This window comes from Apis cerana, linkage group LG3, assembly GCF_029169275.1.
Source record: "Apis cerana isolate GH-2021 linkage group LG3, AcerK_1.0, whole genome shotgun sequence".
Taxonomy (NCBI): domain Eukaryota; kingdom Metazoa; phylum Arthropoda; class Insecta; order Hymenoptera; family Apidae; genus Apis; species Apis cerana.
Genome location: NC_083854.1, coordinates 8,673,083 through 8,690,152, shown reverse-complemented (window position 1 = coordinate 8,690,152; position 17,070 = coordinate 8,673,083). Strand labels below are relative to the sequence as shown.

Here is a 17,070-nt window from a genome sequence, read left to right as displayed (position 1 = left end):
TACGCTATTACTCCACCTGTGAGCAACCCTCTTAACATTCTTCGCCGTAAAATTTCCTCGAACACGCAAAATTCCTTGCTCTCATTGATGATTCGTTCCAGGAAAATTACACGGGAAATAACAATTTATACGATTAAATATTAAATATTAAAATATAATTTTGCGCGACATTTCTCCACAACCACAATACTTCAATTATTATACGCGTATTTTCAGCGTTTGTCGATTAGATTTTCAATCTTCCGAAGCTTTAAAAAATTCTGAAAAAAAGATTCAAGATTAGTTATTAAGTTATTATTTTCCAACGCTTTATCAAATTTCGTTTTGCGTCTAAAAGGACCGAAAAATACTGTAGCTTTAAATTGTGAATCTTTAATTTGCGTATCCCCTCAATTAAAAAGATATCGAGAAACGAATGGAGGCGAATTCGCGAGGGGCAGAGGATGAATCGCAAGCAAATCAGCTTTGCAATTGCGTTAATCCATTCGCGTAATCACGAAGCGATTCAGCTACAACGAAACAATCAACGATATCAGGGCAGCGTCGTCATTATCATTAGCAACTGATATTCACGGTATATATATATCGTTCCATACATCCATCGAGTACTTTTAACCAATGCGGCTTGATAATTCGCGTGTTATCGGCAATTTCATTAATCTTGCGAAAGAAGGAACAAGTTCGATCGTTAACTCGTGAAGAAGAAACTTATGGAATCTAAAAGGAATTTTTGTAAACGCAAAATTCGAATTTAACAATTCTATCGAATTGAAAGTTATGAAAATAAGTAAAAGAAAGTGGCAATTGTAAAACATACATATCATCGTATCTATTAAATTCAATCAATGCGAATATCAGCAAAATTTATATTTGTATATAGATATATTCGTTGCCACATATGCGACCAGCCTCGTGACGAACATTGATTATTAATTCATTAATCGGTGAAATTTTATTGTGTCTCATGAATACGATTATTTGTATGGAAAAGTGATTATTTGCTATTTATTTATTACATTTTACGGGAAATTAATACAATCAAAATGTTTCTCTTTAAATGTACGAGGACGTAGAAGGAGAGAATTACAACACGCTTAATAGTAAACAATATCCTCAACGAACGTATGATTCACCGAATCGTCCACGAAAACAAATAAAGTCAAATAATCACGCCATATTCACGAAGTTTATATTCTTAACCTCTACATTCGGTAATACAATATACAAATTTCTACGCAATTCGTCCACGAAGGAAAACCAAAGTCACGCCGTATTCAAATCATCGTGCGATATTGTTGGCAAAGGAACGCTGAGAAGACTCGTCGATTCTCACATATTTCAATCTACGAGTCGAAAATCGTCCACGAAAACGAATAAAGGCAAAAGTCACGCCACGTGCAAAAGCTATACGATATTCTTAGTAGACATACTTCTTAACACAACACACACACAATCTACGAAAAGAAAAGCAAAGTCACGCCGTATCGCACGATATTCTCAGCAAATCGATTTTCACAAATTTCGACCGAAAATCGTCCACGAAAACGAAATAAGAAATTCACGCTACACACTCACAAATCTTTCGCCGCACCTCGTGCACGTAACCCGCGTCGTCGAGTCGGCAGCGTGAGCCCGGTAACCGCAGCACCGAATCACCGCGATCCGTGACACATCAAGCCGTGCATGTAATCCTGTTTCCACGGCGGCAGCGAGCGACGACGGCGTCTGCGTGGCGACAGTTGGGCGTGCCATCTTGCACGTCTGCGTCCGGCTGCCCATGGTATCAGGGTAACACGTCACCCGAGAAGGTAATCCCCTCCATGTGCGCGAAAACACGCGAAAGAAGAGGGAAGGAACAGGAGCGACGACGCGGCCGAGCCTCGACCGAAAGAGAATCCGAGCGAAAGAGGAGAGCGAGGAGCGTGGAACGAAGGTATACAGGAAGAACGAAGAGAGGTGTCGGTCGAGGTGAGAGCGAGAGGGAACGATCTCTCCTCGTTCTCCTAGTCGCGAGTTGGCCACGGACGGCGAACGAAGGGGTAGCCAGATGGAGAGCGCGTGGACGAGGGAAGGGCGATGGATGGTGGAACCAAACCGGTGCTGCCGCGACGAGGAGAGTGTCACGCTCTCTCTGCCGTGCGTGGAAGAAACGAGGAGAGGGTCGCGGTTCTAGCAAGGCGGCAGGAAAGGCAGGAAGTAGTACGTACGGTTGGCGAGCAACGAGTGCAGTTTGATGGCTCTTTTTGACACGACGCTGCCCGCTATTAGGAGAATACGGTCGCCCTTTCTCTTCTTTGGAAGAGAGGAGGTGGCCGTTGGCAAGTCTGGATCGAAGTGTTGGGTCGGGTTTACGAATACGCTGCGCACGTATGTATGTGTATATATGTGTGTGGTGTATGCCAAGTACTTGGCGAGGATGAGGGAGGAGTTCTTTTAGGAATGTGCTCGTTTTGGTGGGGGATGGGTAATGTTGTAATATTTTGTCTTCGATATTCGGGGAGTTTTTAAGAGAGGAATCTTGAAAATAGGAAATTGATGAAATTCTTGTTGATTTTATGATTTGACGGATCTATGGCTAATCGTTTATCGATCGACACTTGCATCGATATGTTTTTCTCGAAACGAAACGAAAGAATGAAGATTTCGGCAAATAAACTCGACGATAATTAGACTCGAGTGGTATCTATCTGCGATATTTTAGCGATATTGTTCAGGTGTCAATCACACTGTTTTGAAAGCAAATGTTTAACTTTAAAGCGTGTAGTCATAAAACAAACTGCAAAGGCAGACCGTTAATTTTTCACCAAACATCTGCCTTTAGTCTTTTTGTTTAACTTTGATAGCCAATTAAATAGAAACTCGAGAGATGGAAATTTAACTTTAATAGGTAAAACAACTTCAAGAAACGCAAAGAGACTAATCATTGAATAAATAGTTAATAAGTCGATCTAATAGGGTAAACAACGGGTTATTATACATACGCCGAACGATTTTATTTTTTTAAATTCTAGTTTATCGCTCTCGAAATACATAAATTTAAGAATAATCGGCAAAAAAAACAAATTCATTGAAATTCACTCTTCCGCGAAAATTTATCAACGCAATTTACCTTTCCAATAAAAAAGATAAATTACTACCCCTTTCTCTATTAATCCACATTGATCTCTTCGCAAAAAAAAAAAAACAATTATTGGACAACAAATTTTGCACGATACAATTTATTCGTCCGACAAGAAGAAAAAAAGAGAGAGAAAAAAAAAAATATTAAAAATTCTTCTAATAATCAAATTTCCACGGTAGAGCGATAAATTTCAAAAGCGCATTTTAAATACCCGTGGATCCACACACTAATCAAAGAGCGTATCGTTCGATGGACACGAGTTTACACGTTCCGCTCGCTCGTCCAAAACTGCATTAAACGCGGCTGGTGGAATGTGGGTCGATGCAACGTTATAAAAGCGAGTACATCGCGTTGTTTGCTGTTTCAGGAAGAGGTTTTATGAAATTGCGCTGACCCAGTTTCCCTTGCTTTCCTTGTACACGATTCGATTGAATGGCTGGTCCGGATTGATCCTAGGTTTAATGGGGCCACGAACTTTTTACTATCGCCCTTAAACCGCTCGTCTTTCGTCTCCCCACTATATTCTAATTTTACTTTATCTCGCCATTCTTACCCTCGAACTTGGTTTATCGAACCAAGTAAAAAAAAATACCATTCCAAAAGATTATTATCCTCGATTTTATATTCGAATTCGTGTTGAAGAAAGTTTCAAGTTATTTTCTTTTCTCGCTTTTCGATATTGTAACTCTTAAACTCGTCATATTACGGAAACGAAAGGATCGTTGAAAAGTGAACCGAACACCGGTTTGGAAAATGAGCAGGAATGGAAGATCGAAGATCGGCCAAAAACGAAAGAGTGTTGGAAGATGGTTCGAGCAAGATGAAAAATAATAAGGAGCAAAGTATCGTGGAAAATGGGCGAATGGTGGGGAACGGGGGCCGGTTTCATCGTGGACGATAGGACGATGTGTCAGTGACCCTGCGGTCGAGGCTGGTGCAGCAGGAAAACGCGAAACTACAGCGCGGCTAGATATCGATTTGTCTGTGTGTTGGCTAGGAAAAAAAGTTGGCCGGCCTTCTGACGTTCGCCGCCGATATTGCCCGCAGTCCACGTTGACGTGCCATTTACTCACTCGAACGAACCACCTCCTCGCGGCCCTCGCTCTATCTCCTGCCGTTCCACCTCCTCGCTCCATCGAGGAGGAGACCGAAAGAACCGAAGACGACGAAGCAACAAAATTTTCGCTCGATGAATTCCACCATTCTTTCACGTATTAAATCCGTATCGCGATTCTTTGCGGAAAGATTTTTATTAGTTTTCAGGAAAAATTTTCCATACGATTGATTGTCGATAAAAAATATATATATATATATTTTTATTAATTCAAAAAAACGTATTTAAAATAAGTATTCTCTGAGAAATTAAATCCATCTGCCAATTTACTAAAACCCGATCCACAGCAACCGCCATCAACCGTCCAAGACGAGTTCTCCCTCGTTATTAAAGACGATTGTCAATCCATTTTCCATACCAATCACTACCACCTGTCACCAATATCATTCGCAAACACGTTCAAACTAATTACCCGACAACATTTTCCTTCATATTTTCAATCTCTCGATATCGAACTCTCGCTCGTTTTCTTAAAAAAAATTAATTTCCACCTGCCAACTATTCGAATTAAGCAGACGAATGCATTGAACGGTCAAGCAATCATTCGCGAAACTGCAAGTTCAATTACAACGACATTTCCCTCCATTCACCTGACCAAGCGGCACGTGGCACAACAGGCACAGAGGGGTGCACGGTTCTTCTTCCTCCACCCTTTTCCACCTCGAACCTTTTTCCACTGCGAACCTTTTTCTTCCCCTCGTGTCCCCGTGTCCCCCATAAATCACGTTTGAGGGACGTGGTTGCAGCGAGTTGTGGGCGGCCAGTACGGGAGGAAGGGTTATCTCTGTCGGGTAGGGCCCGGAGTTGGTTGGAGTGGGACGACGTGTGGGACGGAACCGTTCTCGGTACCTGAGAAGGTGGATACGGGGGCCAACAGTTAGCGCCAGACGGCCAAAAACTCGCTGGACCGGCTGCCGCCGAGGGGGATCCACTTTTCTTTCTCCCTTCCTCGTCCTTTTTCGACACCGTCTCATTCATCTCGACCCTTTCGAACCAGAGCCATCACACGCGCGCTTACCCACGTTTGTTTGAATATTGAATTAGTGTACTACCACCTTTCTCTTGCTACGATCTTCACAATTAGAGAAAAAAAAATTGTATATAACACGAGAAGGGAAAAGTTCGTGGTATTTCCAACTGAATGGATAAGTAATTTAAGAAGTAATATTATTGTAACATCGTTGATCGTGATTGAAAATGTTTCCACTCCCGAATTTCGAATCGATGAAATTATATTAAATGAATTATATATCAAATGGAAAGGAAGAGGATCTCGATAATTTAAGAAATAATATTAGATTGGAATTCTTCGTTACTCCGAAAATGTTTTTGGTTCGCGATTTAAAAAAATGTTATAGTAGAAACATTTCGTACATATGAATATGTTCAATCGCTTTCCCATTGAAATTATCATTTAATAATAGATTGCCTTATTCACTGTACCATGTTGATCGAGTTAATAGGAAATTGATCGTGACGCGAGTCTTCTGCGCACGCTGAACTTCAAGTACGCTGATTTACCCACTAAATAATTAGTTTTCGGAATATTCGATTCTCCAACAAACAACTTTCAATACGATAATAACGAAATATCGATATTTCTCAGATACAAATATTGGAAAGATTACGTTCCCTCGTATATAAAATTACTAAATTACTTCTTCTTCCTTAACATTTTATATTTTTCGCACGAAACGTCTCCAGTTTCTTCTTCCAGATACCTTCTTCATTGCTCGCACCTGTTTCCCCGTTTCACAAAAATTTCTCAATACCTGGCAAGATGCATAAACATCCGCGCTTCCGTTATTAAGAAAAATATCGTGTTATGCTAACTGCATCGGTTACTTTGTTCAACTGTCAATACATAATTATACCGCGTTATCACCGCACCTGTTTCGCATTTCAAATTTCTCAACTGGGCGCAAGGAAAGAAACTACCCGATAATCGAAACGACGATCTAAATAAACACGAACGTTACCGATATCCGTGGTTATTAATAACAGCAACTCGCAACATATTATCGTAATCGTATCGATTACCTCTTCGATACACGCGGTGTATCCTTCACGTTCGCCCGCACCTGTTTCGCGGAAAAATTTCTCAATTCCCGAAGAAAAAATCGGCAACGCATCCCTTAAGTAGCGCGTAAACGATCGGTCCAGCTGCGCGAGAACCGGCGAGCCGCCTGTGCACGAGAAAGGAGGCGAAAGAAGGAGGAGGAAGGAAAGCTTTATCCACCCGTGTGATAGCCGCGAATTTGCATGCGAGCCGCCTTGGACCGGCCGCTCGAGATATCGATTCGCAGGTGGCTAGTCGAGGGGATCGCTTACAATACGATTTATTACCGGGGACCACCTGCTCGCAGAAATCTCAATCGTGCCGCCACGGATCCCGCCACCGAGCGGAATGATGGAAGAGACCGCTTCCCACGGATCTTCATTAGGATATCTCTCGTCCTGTGTTCCATTTCCACCATTTTTCCCTCGTGCTGACGATTTCTAGTTCGGTTTTTTTCTTTGTTTTTTTCTTTCTTTTTGGGAAGATAAATTTGGGAAGATAGATTTCGTGCTGAATCCATGACTTTGCGTAGCATATCATTCGTGTGGATGTATAAATATTGCATTTGTACAGTTGTTCGTTGTAATTTCGTTTGATAGAGTCAATGAATGAAACTAGAAAGGAAAAGAAATTTTCGAGAAACGTGTGGATTCCGTTTCCCACTTGTTGATATTAGACTCTGCGTGTACATTTCGATGGCTATTTTCGCCGTAAGATTCCAATAGAGATCGAGATACGACTTTTTTACTGGAAATCGCTGGAAAACTAGCTCGAGTGAGAAAACAAGCATCGAGTTTTCGAATAATTAATCATTAATTGAACTTGGCTTTCGTTCAATCGGCCAGCTCGATTAATTAGCAATCGCATCTGCACGACGGAAATTCATTTCCAACGATTCAATTTCGAATTATTAATTTATTAAATATCATGAATGATTATTGTCTTAATAAGAGCGTTATTGCGTAAAATATATATATGCGACAATTGCGAATTTATTGAGAAATTACGTGTACGACAAATTGCTTCACAATTTTCTAATAGAATGTAAGTTCATCTATTGCGTGTTTTTTAACATGTGGTTTAATTAATTACATAATTCTGTAAGTGATCGATAAATATTTCTCTCCAAACGAAAGAAAAGATCTCGATTTTTACGAGGAAGAAATGAATTTTTGTTAATACATTTTCCTCTCGAACCTTTTCTCGAAAGATTAACGAATCGAGCTCGAAATTTTTGGATTAGACTTCAGTATTCCGATCTGTCATCAACTCATATCTGTATGCTGATTAAATTTCTCCCACTTCGAGTTACAGCGTTTTCACGTTTGAACATTACATCTAGATTTGATTTTACGTGCGTGCAAATCTGAATCCGAATTTAAGCGAAATTCGCGCGAGTGTTTACATCCCGCTTCTCTCGTTTATAAAATATGGAGATACGGGCGCTGCCCTGTCACGAAGAGAGAGAGAGAATAACGTATTTTCAAGTGTCGCGTGACGCAATGGTGTTGCTCGTCTCTGTGCGAGGCGAAGTTAAAAGTCAAAGTCACGGCTTGAAATATCATTATTATGCGCGTAGCAGATATTACCGGGGGCCGGCTATTGATAGACCAGCCGCGAAAAGAATGCGCCTGTCGCGTTTAAAAATAACTCGTGACACGCGTTATCCGTGAACGCTATTTTAATCTCGCTCCTCCGCTCCCGTTGTTCGAGATCGTTGTTGATGTTGAATCGCGGACTGCCGGTGATTGGCGACCGCCTTTCGGATGCGGATCAACCAAACCTTGGACGATTCCTCGATTCTCTCTGACCAATGGACGGCATTGCAGATTTTTAAAGGATCGACATCTCGATCGATCCGTTTCTTTTTAGATTCTTCTTGGAAAAGAAAGAATCGGTACTTTATTCTCGATCTTTTGATTGCTTTTTCACCAGTTATCAGAATAATTTATCGGTATTTATATATCTTTTAACGAATTCGAATGCAGATATTGATTTTTGGTAAATAAAAAGGTTTGTACAGATTTTTTAAAGGATCGACCGTTTCTAGATCCGATTCTTCTTGGAAAAGAACGAATCGGTACTTTATTCTCGATCTTTTGATTGGTTTTTTACCAGTTATCAGAATAATTCGGTATATATATCTTTTAACGAATTCGGATGCAGATATTGATTTTTAGTAAAAAGGTTTGTACAGATTTTTAAAGGATCGACATCTCGTTCCGTTTCTAGATCTGATTCTTCTTAGAAAAGAGGAAATCGATATTTTCTCGATTAAACTTTTGATTGATTTTTCAGCAATTAAAATTGGTAAATTGGTAATAATCAGATATTTATGAATCGTTTAACAAATTCAAAAGCGAAACGGATATAAGGATATTGATTTCTGATAGATAAGTGTAAAAAGACGAAATCGAAAATAATTGTAACGACAATATTCCCATCGAATACCGAAAATTAAAATTACTTTTCATCTCTTTTCTTTTTTGGAAAACAACCAATCGTACGCTCATCTCTACAATCTTGGTAATAATAAAATTTCGACAAAATATACCAAGTAATCTTCCTTTCTCTCCCTCCAGATATACAAATTTATAGATCTTCTAATATTTTATTTTCATCTCGCCGGATAACAAATATCGGAATATCGCGAACAAATTTCATCCTTTAAACATTCGCAAAACTCTAGCCACGAATTTTTCATTAAACTTTCAAAACAAAAAGAAAAATAACAACAAAAGACCAGAAGGTTTGAAAAAAAATATCCTAGCAGGTAATACTACTACCCTGTGACATGTATCGAAAAACGAAAAAAAAGAAAAAAAAAAGAGCGAGGAACAAAGGACAGGGAAAAAAAAAAAGAAAAAAAGAAAAAAAAATATTCTTTCAACGTGTGTCGTCCCGTTATCGAGGATGTAACCCGCACTTTTTCGACGTCCGTTACAGCGTCGCTGCGATTCAGCGTCGGATAAGCTTCTGAATGGCGGGACGACGAGTCGATGAATCGATTTTCACCGAGGAGGAGGCATCGTGACGACGTGGCATGCGATGCGCCTCGATAATTCATTATTCAACCAACCTCGGCCGAGAGACGAGACGACGAGATATATAGAGCTTGGGACCTTGGAAAAATTTATTTTCCAACTTCGAGCGGCGAACTTTGAACTTGCCCCGTTTCTCGATCGAATCCATTTGTTCTTTGTTCAACTTTCGTTCGACGATCTCGAAACATTTGTTTTTTCCCAATCGAATCTTCGTTCGTCGATCTCAAGCTTTACTTCGCTTCGACTGTGTATTCGCCTCTCCTTTATATAATTAACAAATAATACGAATATACGAATGTACGAATAGATAATAAGAATCGAGTTTGGAAAAATCGAAAAACCTTTAGATTCTCATCGTTTTAATCCTTATCCTTCCCGCCCTTCTTAGAGAATTAGCGGCAATCGAATGATACCTGTATTAAGCCATTGATTTGTCGCTGGAGGTTTCTACCTTTCCATTGAGAGAGGGCCGATAGCATCGGTCGGGATCCATTATAACATCATTTAAAGTCGTTAAACGATTCTAAACGAAGAACGAGAAGAAGAGGAAGAAAAATTCCATTCTTCTCCGCGCAGCGGACAATACAATGAGCATTGAATCGCGTTAGATGGTGGACCGCGAAACGCGAGCCCGCGAGGTTTATTCGCCGCACGAAATTATGCGCTCGATCACAGAATTATGGGATCCGACCGGTCGATAAATCAATCCCTTATGGGGAACGCACGTGGGCAACGTGGGGAACAGGCGTTCGTTCTTTCGTTCGTTCGTTTACTTTCCCGCTCGTTCGATCGAGTCGTTGTTTCGTTTTCGTTCTCCATTTCTTTTCTCTTCCCTTTCTTTTTACGCCGGGCCCTAAATACTCGACGAGCCGTAACGACGAGATTCGCCCGTTTAGTCAGAATGATGAGGATCGCTGAATGAACGAATTTGTAGAAATTTGGCGGAGATTTCCAAATTCCAAATTCCCTCCCCCCTCCCCATTCGAATTTCGAAAGTCGGAAACGAGTGGAAAGAGGCGGATCCTCGCACGAAGGAAACAGATTCATCGGAGAAAATAGTGGAACTTTCTAATATAGACACGCGCCAAGGAAACTGGGATATTTTTACGCCGTTTAGACGAGAAAGTTGAAACTTTCTTATCCTGAGATATGTATACATCCTATCCCAGGAAAAATGAATTTCTACCATTTGAAGATAGAATCCACCACTGGATCTAAGAGCCTGAAAATATTAAATTTCGATCCTCTTTGGGGAAGAGGAAGATTTAAAATTTTAATTTCCGTGTTGTTGTTTGCGCTGTTTTCCGTGGTCAAACAAGCGTGAATTCGAGACTGTATTTGGCTTCTTTTGTACCCTTGGAACAAGTAGGAAATTACAGGGCCGATCGCGAAACATCGTGGCATTCGAAGCCTTTCGACCGATCGATAAATCTGTTCCATACGCGGAACGCGTACCGTTAAAGCCGCGTTTCCACGAATGAACGGGCTCGTATTAACTCTCCGCTGAAAACTGGCGGTGGGAAAACTCGTTTTTGATCGGAGACCTCGTTCCCTTTTTATCTTTTTCTCGTTCAGATCGTAGAATTTATATTTATGATAATCAACTTCTCGAAAAAGAAAGAAAAAGAGAGAGATTTGCGCTCGAATCGTGTGTCTTTCCTTCGCGTGGACGCGAAATTAAACAACTCGAGGTCTCGCGAACGCAAACTTGCACGTTTCCACGAACATAAAGGGAAACAAATTGATTTCCAATTCGGAACGGAAACTCAAAGTCAACCACTTGAACTCGATTACAGTTATCTCGCGAAATTCATACATTTTTACGAATATTTATAATTGATAAAAATATAAATCGTTCAATATCTATTATTAAAAACGATCTATCAGACATATATTTCCATCACTTTCTAACCTGGTTCAATATTAAGCGAAACGTGACTCTTTCTTTCGAACCCAATCGTTATTCAATTCCTAAATTCCCAATAACGTAAATAAAAAAAGAAAAGGTGCAATTCCAAAATAGAATTATCCTTTCTCTCTCTCTCTCTCTCTCTCACTGTTGGACAACGCTATGATCTGGCGCTTTTTATTCGTTCCACATTTTACGAAACGAGGCAGCCAGCGCCGTGGACCCCATACATCGGGAGGGCACTTTAATTGGACTCGTTAGTCTCGATAATCGATGAGGCTCGCGGCGAGGCATCGTCGAGCGTGAAACGTTAACGCTGTTAAGTCGTAGGCGCGTTCACGCCCGCCGCTTAACAGGATTTAGCGGACCCTCGCGAAATAAATCTCGGTTATTTCGGTCGTGGATCGCCGCTGCCCTCCGGCCACGTCGCGCGCGCGCCGCTTTCAGGGAAACTCGCATAAATTCCCCCGGATTCCCTTCCGAATTATATTCCCTTTCTCGTACTTCTGCATCCGAATTGAACAGGTTGCGAAGAATTTGAAAATTTCGGGAAGGAGCGAAAAATCAGGATAGAATTTTGAAACAATTTTGAACGGAAGTTTTACGAAAGGATTATAAACCATTATAAACAATTGTCGATATTTGTATAAGCATCGTTACTCTGAATCGAGTGTGCATTCGTTTGAATCCATAGAGAGAAACGCTGAAATTCTCTCATCCTCCGATTGGCAATAGTTGCACACAGCATCCATTCGGAGAAATTATCCCGAAAGGGCCGCCCAAAACCGGAAACGAGGTCGAGGTATCCAAAGAAGGAGGAGAGGAATCAAGGTTGGTCGTTTCGATCGCGGTAATTAAGGATTTTCCAGCGGTGAGCGAGGTTAACGAGCTGCTAACGAGGGACCACGCTCGTCATAATCGAGGGATCGAAGTGAGGTTGAATAAAAAGGAGAAGAAAAAAGAAAAAATCGAGGGAAGAATGGGTGGAAAACATGGCCGTCGAGGATCTGGTCGAGGAAAACCAGTCGAGGCGTGTTAAAGCGGAGTTAAGTCGATGAAAGTGTCGCAAAACGTCACTGGATCTTAATCTAGGATTAGCGAAGCCGGTTTATTCGCGTCTCTCTCTCTCTCTCTTTCTTCCTTCCAAGTTTCCATCGAGGTCTCCTTCTCTCACGCGTTGGCCCCTTTTGCAGGTGATCTTTCGCGGACCGCACACCCTTCACCTTCCCTGTTTTTCTCCTTCTTTTATTTTCTCGGGGAGAAAATCTGCCGGTGGTGCACGGTTTTAATGAGTCTTCTTGCAGACCGCCGCTCTGCTCTCACAGTGGCGTAAAACTTCCGCTGCCCGCTCTGTTTTCTCATCGAAAACGAAATTTTCTTTTCCTTTTCCTGAAGAAACAACCCGATCGTTACGATTATATATTATTCAGATTTAGCAGGTTTTAATTCTTCCTTTTCGTTTTTTCTCTATTATGATTTTATCGATCGTCCTTTGTTCTTTCCTCGATCACATTTTCGACACATTTTCACATCTTGAAGATCTAACGATTCTTCGTTACCTAAAATTAATTTTTCTGGTAATAATAATCCGATAATAATTGCTTTCAAAATAAAAGAGAGAGAGAGAGAGGAAATCTAAAATAAAAACGATCAATTTATCGATCAATAAAAAGCTCTCCAAATCCTCGTGAAGGGATTTTTTCTTGATCGACGATCATTTCGAGAATTGATCGCGTGCTACGACACTGTCGTAACGCGGGGCTGTCGGTTACCTCTTCTCTGTCCCTCGCGTCATCTTTCTCCACGATCCGCCCCCGCAGCCCGCCACGGCCTCCTCCTTGGAGCAGGCTTTCAATATTCACGTGGTTGCTCGGAAACCACTCTTCCACGGAAACGTCTTTGCGGATCCACCATTTTTCTGCATCATATACAGCTCTCGACAAAGGAAAGTAAAAGGAACAGTAATGATATTCCCAAACTGTACTTTTTCTCATATACTCCCATGAGAAAGAGAGCTACTGGATGGTTCCAATTAACGAAGAAACATTACCGCGCAACATCGATAAATTCATCCTTCCGATTATTTATCTAATAAGTAATCCAATAAGTAATTAAGACACTTTCGTTCTTGAGGATTTAAACGGCTAAAAAGTCGGTGCATCGCTGCTACAAAACGTATTTCTCAATAATTAATTTTATCCAAATTAATATAAACCTGTCTTTGCTTTCGAATATTCTTTTTAAATTTTGTTAATAATTTACCGCGTCCCGTTTCTATTTTTCTTGGAAAGAAAAAAGAAAACAAATATAGCGAGGTTGCATTTCATCACATCGTTGGAAGAAAAAAGGAGAAAATGAAAATTCGATCTGAAGGAACATTTGATCAGAAAGATAGATTCGTGGAAAAATCGTCAAATGCGAAGCATTCCCGCGAGCCAATTCTCTTCCTCCGTAAATTTCTGCTCCTTCCGATATTTACGCGCGGCACGGGAAGAAAGGGCACGTCGCGCGGGAACAAAGTGGCTTCGTTAGATGCAAATCACTTTTGGACCCCGTCCAAGTAACGAAAAGGGGGCAAGAAAGGGGGAGATAAAACGCGGCATTTCCGCTCGATAAATTCGTGCCGCCCGGAAATGGTGGGATGCCGTGGACGTCTTCGATCCCACCACGGATCCAACCTTCCATCTCGAAATTGATTTCGAGGATGTCAGCCGACCTGGAATCCCGCCGTTTCCGTCCACGACGGAATTCGACCGCTTCAGAAACGCTTGAATTCGAGTTGTGCCGGGTATGATGGGCGAATCCCGGGATGTGGCCATTGAATGTCGCATTCAACGTGATTTTAATCGTAATCGTACGAGTTTTGGGCGAAATTTTGGCTTGGCTTTCCCATTTTTTTCTTCTTTACGCCGAAGAAGAATGAAGATACATGCATATATCTATTTTGATTTCGAGTTTTATTAAGTTATGACGAAAGGATCTTGTTGAAGATACTTGAATATCATTGTTAAATGTCGCATCGAATATGGTTATATATTGGTAATTATGATGATTTTAGAATGAAAATTGTGTCAAGTTTGAATTTTACAATTAATGGAAATATATTCATTCGTTATCGAATAATCGTTGCATCGGTAATAATCGTACGATTTATTTTCTCTTATTTCCGAGCGAGCTGGAGAATTTCTTATTTTTTTAAACAAAAATGTTATTTCATCTTTTTAAATCAACAATTTTAAGCGGAATTTCAATAAAGGATTAACGTATGAAAGATAATAAGAGGAACGTAATACGATGTATATAATTCTGATGTATGCAAATGAGGACTATTCTGAATATTTCAACGATAAAGCCAACGTTGTTACGCGTGTCTTATTCGGATAATACAGGATAAATTAAATTACGTATTGTTAAGATGTCCATGGTCTGCGATATTTGATTTGAAAAGAACGAGATAGAGAATTATTTATGGAAGAAAATATATATATATATATATACCAAGAAAGTTCAAAGTCAACCAAGGATGAAGGAACACAGGTTGAAATTTGAGAAAAAAAAACGTGTCATATATTAGCATCGTAGTTCCATCGTCTAAGTGGATCTTTCTTATTAACGCCGATATACTGGTTTCGTTTCTTTGCCGAGGAGGAGATGTTTGAAGAGATGCTCGAAGAGCGTTCGTTTAACCTTCCACCGATCTTCTCTTTTAAGATCGAAAAAAAAAAAGGAAAAAAAAAATATCTATCCCAAAAGTAAGAAAATTAAAAACCACATCATCCTTTACAATCTTTTTAAAAGAATACTTGAAAAAATTCCACGAAACACGCAAATTACACAAACGAATAAATACATTAATATATCGATAAATCAATAACCAAATAATAAACGTGCAAGAATCGTGCACATTCATCCTCTATATTCACCTTGATAACGTAAAAAAAAAAAAAGAAAAAGAAAACCCTCTCTTCGTAGTCCCTAATCATCCACAGTGCAAACGCATCGATCGTTTCGAGCAACGATTGACGAGAGCGGTGGCTCGACGGTGGTTGGTTAATAACGAGGTCTCCTTCACCGTGAATTTCTCGTGATCCAACCCCAAAGGCGGCCTTGCCCGTCACTCCTGTTACATTTTATGTCATTGGGCTTTACGGGACTTTCACGGTGGCCGGGGGGGTGGTCCGTCACGACCCGTCACGACTGTTTATCGACTGTTGCCACTCGTTTGGCGCCGGCGCCTATGTCACCTTCCCTCCCTCCTCTTCCTTTCCTCCCCGCGCAAACCCTTTTTAATCTCCCTTCTGTTCGCTACCCCCCTTCTGTTCGCACCTCGTCGTCGATTCCTTCTCCAACCGAATTTCCTTTGATGTCGATGATCGACTCATGAAACGCGTTGCCTGCAATTTCCCTTTGATTCTGAAGAAAAATTAGCAGTTCGAGACAACAGGGGTTATTATAGATACTTTTGAATAATCGGCGAAAGTAGGTAAAAGGTAAGGTGCTTCGAACGAACGTGTTGGAAGGAATGTGCGATTCCACGCGCGTATTCGACTGGATACATCTACGCGTGTGTGTAATTTTTGATTTCAGAAACGAGTTAATTTGATCGAAAAGACGCGTGCAAAGGGAAATATGTGAAGCGAGCAAAACTGCTCGACAACAAGAATTTTTCACAACAGTTATTATACAGCGAATTCGAATTAAAAACTAAACCAAACAAGTACAACGGACGAAAGATATTTTTTAAAAACATCCCAAACAGAATTACTCGACCCGGAAATAATTCTGTTCGCAGAACAGTATTTTGAACAAAGAGACACGGAAAACCATTTAAACCGAGCGAAATATAAAAGATAATTTTAATTACAGTTCCATCACCACTTTGATGAAATATCCAAATACATCCTTACGAATGATCTAACGGCCAACTTTCCACGTCCATTAACAAACAACACGAAACTAAAGCAACAAGAACGCTTAAAAAAAAAGAACTTGAAAACATCCCTCTCTCCACACGAGTCGCGCAAATGAACCTCGAATTCAAATCCAATCGCTGTTCCCTCCTTCCTTCCTTCCTTCCTTCCTTCCTTCCCGCATCTATATATAAATATACAAGTATAGATACACATATACACACACACATACACATGTATATTCGAGCGAACTCGTGCAAAGTCGGTGGAGCACGAGCTAATATTTACCAGGAGACCAGAGAGCGTGGCGGATTTTCGTCCTTTCGCCAGGATTCCTTCCCCTCCGTGGGCGAAGGACCGCGATGGTGGATGTGGTACGGGCGGGGGCGGGGAGGGGAGGGGACAGGACGCGAGGAGGTTTTTCGGGACGAGGATACGGGGCGCGCGTGGGAGTGGAGGGCCGTCAAGGACAATAGAAGGCCCGTGAAAGGATCAGAGGAACAGGACGCGATGCTGGTCCCCCGGAGAGTGGCGGTGTTTTGGTGCGGTGCGCTGATTGGTCGGCAGGCCGGGTGGATCTTCGATTTACGATGCTGGTGCGCGCCGAATGACACGCGGCTTCCTTCCAGCGCCGATTTCGACCCCTGCTGCTCCTCTGTTCGGCCTCTTCCGTGATCCGGAACTAATCTCGAAACTTTCTCAGGAAGGACGTTGCACTATGAGCCCCCCTCCCCGCTTTCCTCCCCGGAGGAATTCTCTAAATTTTTGGAAATGAAATTTTGAATACGGTTACTGTCGATCGATTGTGTCAAATTGTAACGGAATCGAGGGAAGAAGATTGTTAATGATTTCGTTTATTCGTTCGTTCGTTGTCGAGCAATATGGAGGAAAGTAATAAAAAAAGGGATTAATT

General features: G+C 41.1%; 2 protein-coding genes across 10 annotated transcripts in view; one reads left to right on the top strand and one right to left on the bottom strand.

Moving 5' to 3' along the window:
* Positions 1 to 17,070, top strand: part of LOC108002413 (polycomb group protein Pc-like) — a 222,636-nt gene that overhangs the window by 109,139 nt on the left and 96,427 nt on the right. The gene's annotated exons all lie outside the window — the stretch shown is intronic.
* The window catches only part of LOC107998103 (ras-related protein Rab-37), a 215,263-nt gene that overhangs the window by 109,101 nt on the left and 89,092 nt on the right, over positions 1 to 17,070 (bottom strand). For 2 of the 9 annotated variants that reach the window (XM_062072760.1, XM_062072759.1), the window contains exon 1: positions 1,576 to 3,096. The exons of 3 other annotated variants lie outside the window; for them this stretch is intronic. In XM_062072760.1, the coding sequence (XP_061928744.1) occupies positions 1,576 to 1,779 (204 nt within the window). In that variant the 5' untranslated portion in view covers positions 1,780 to 3,096. Of the gene's footprint in view, positions 1 to 1,575; positions 16,979 to 17,070 lie in introns of those variants that run through there. 4 more of the 9 variants (XM_062072762.1, XM_062072761.1, XM_062072763.1 and 1 more) reach the window with 4 other exon arrangements.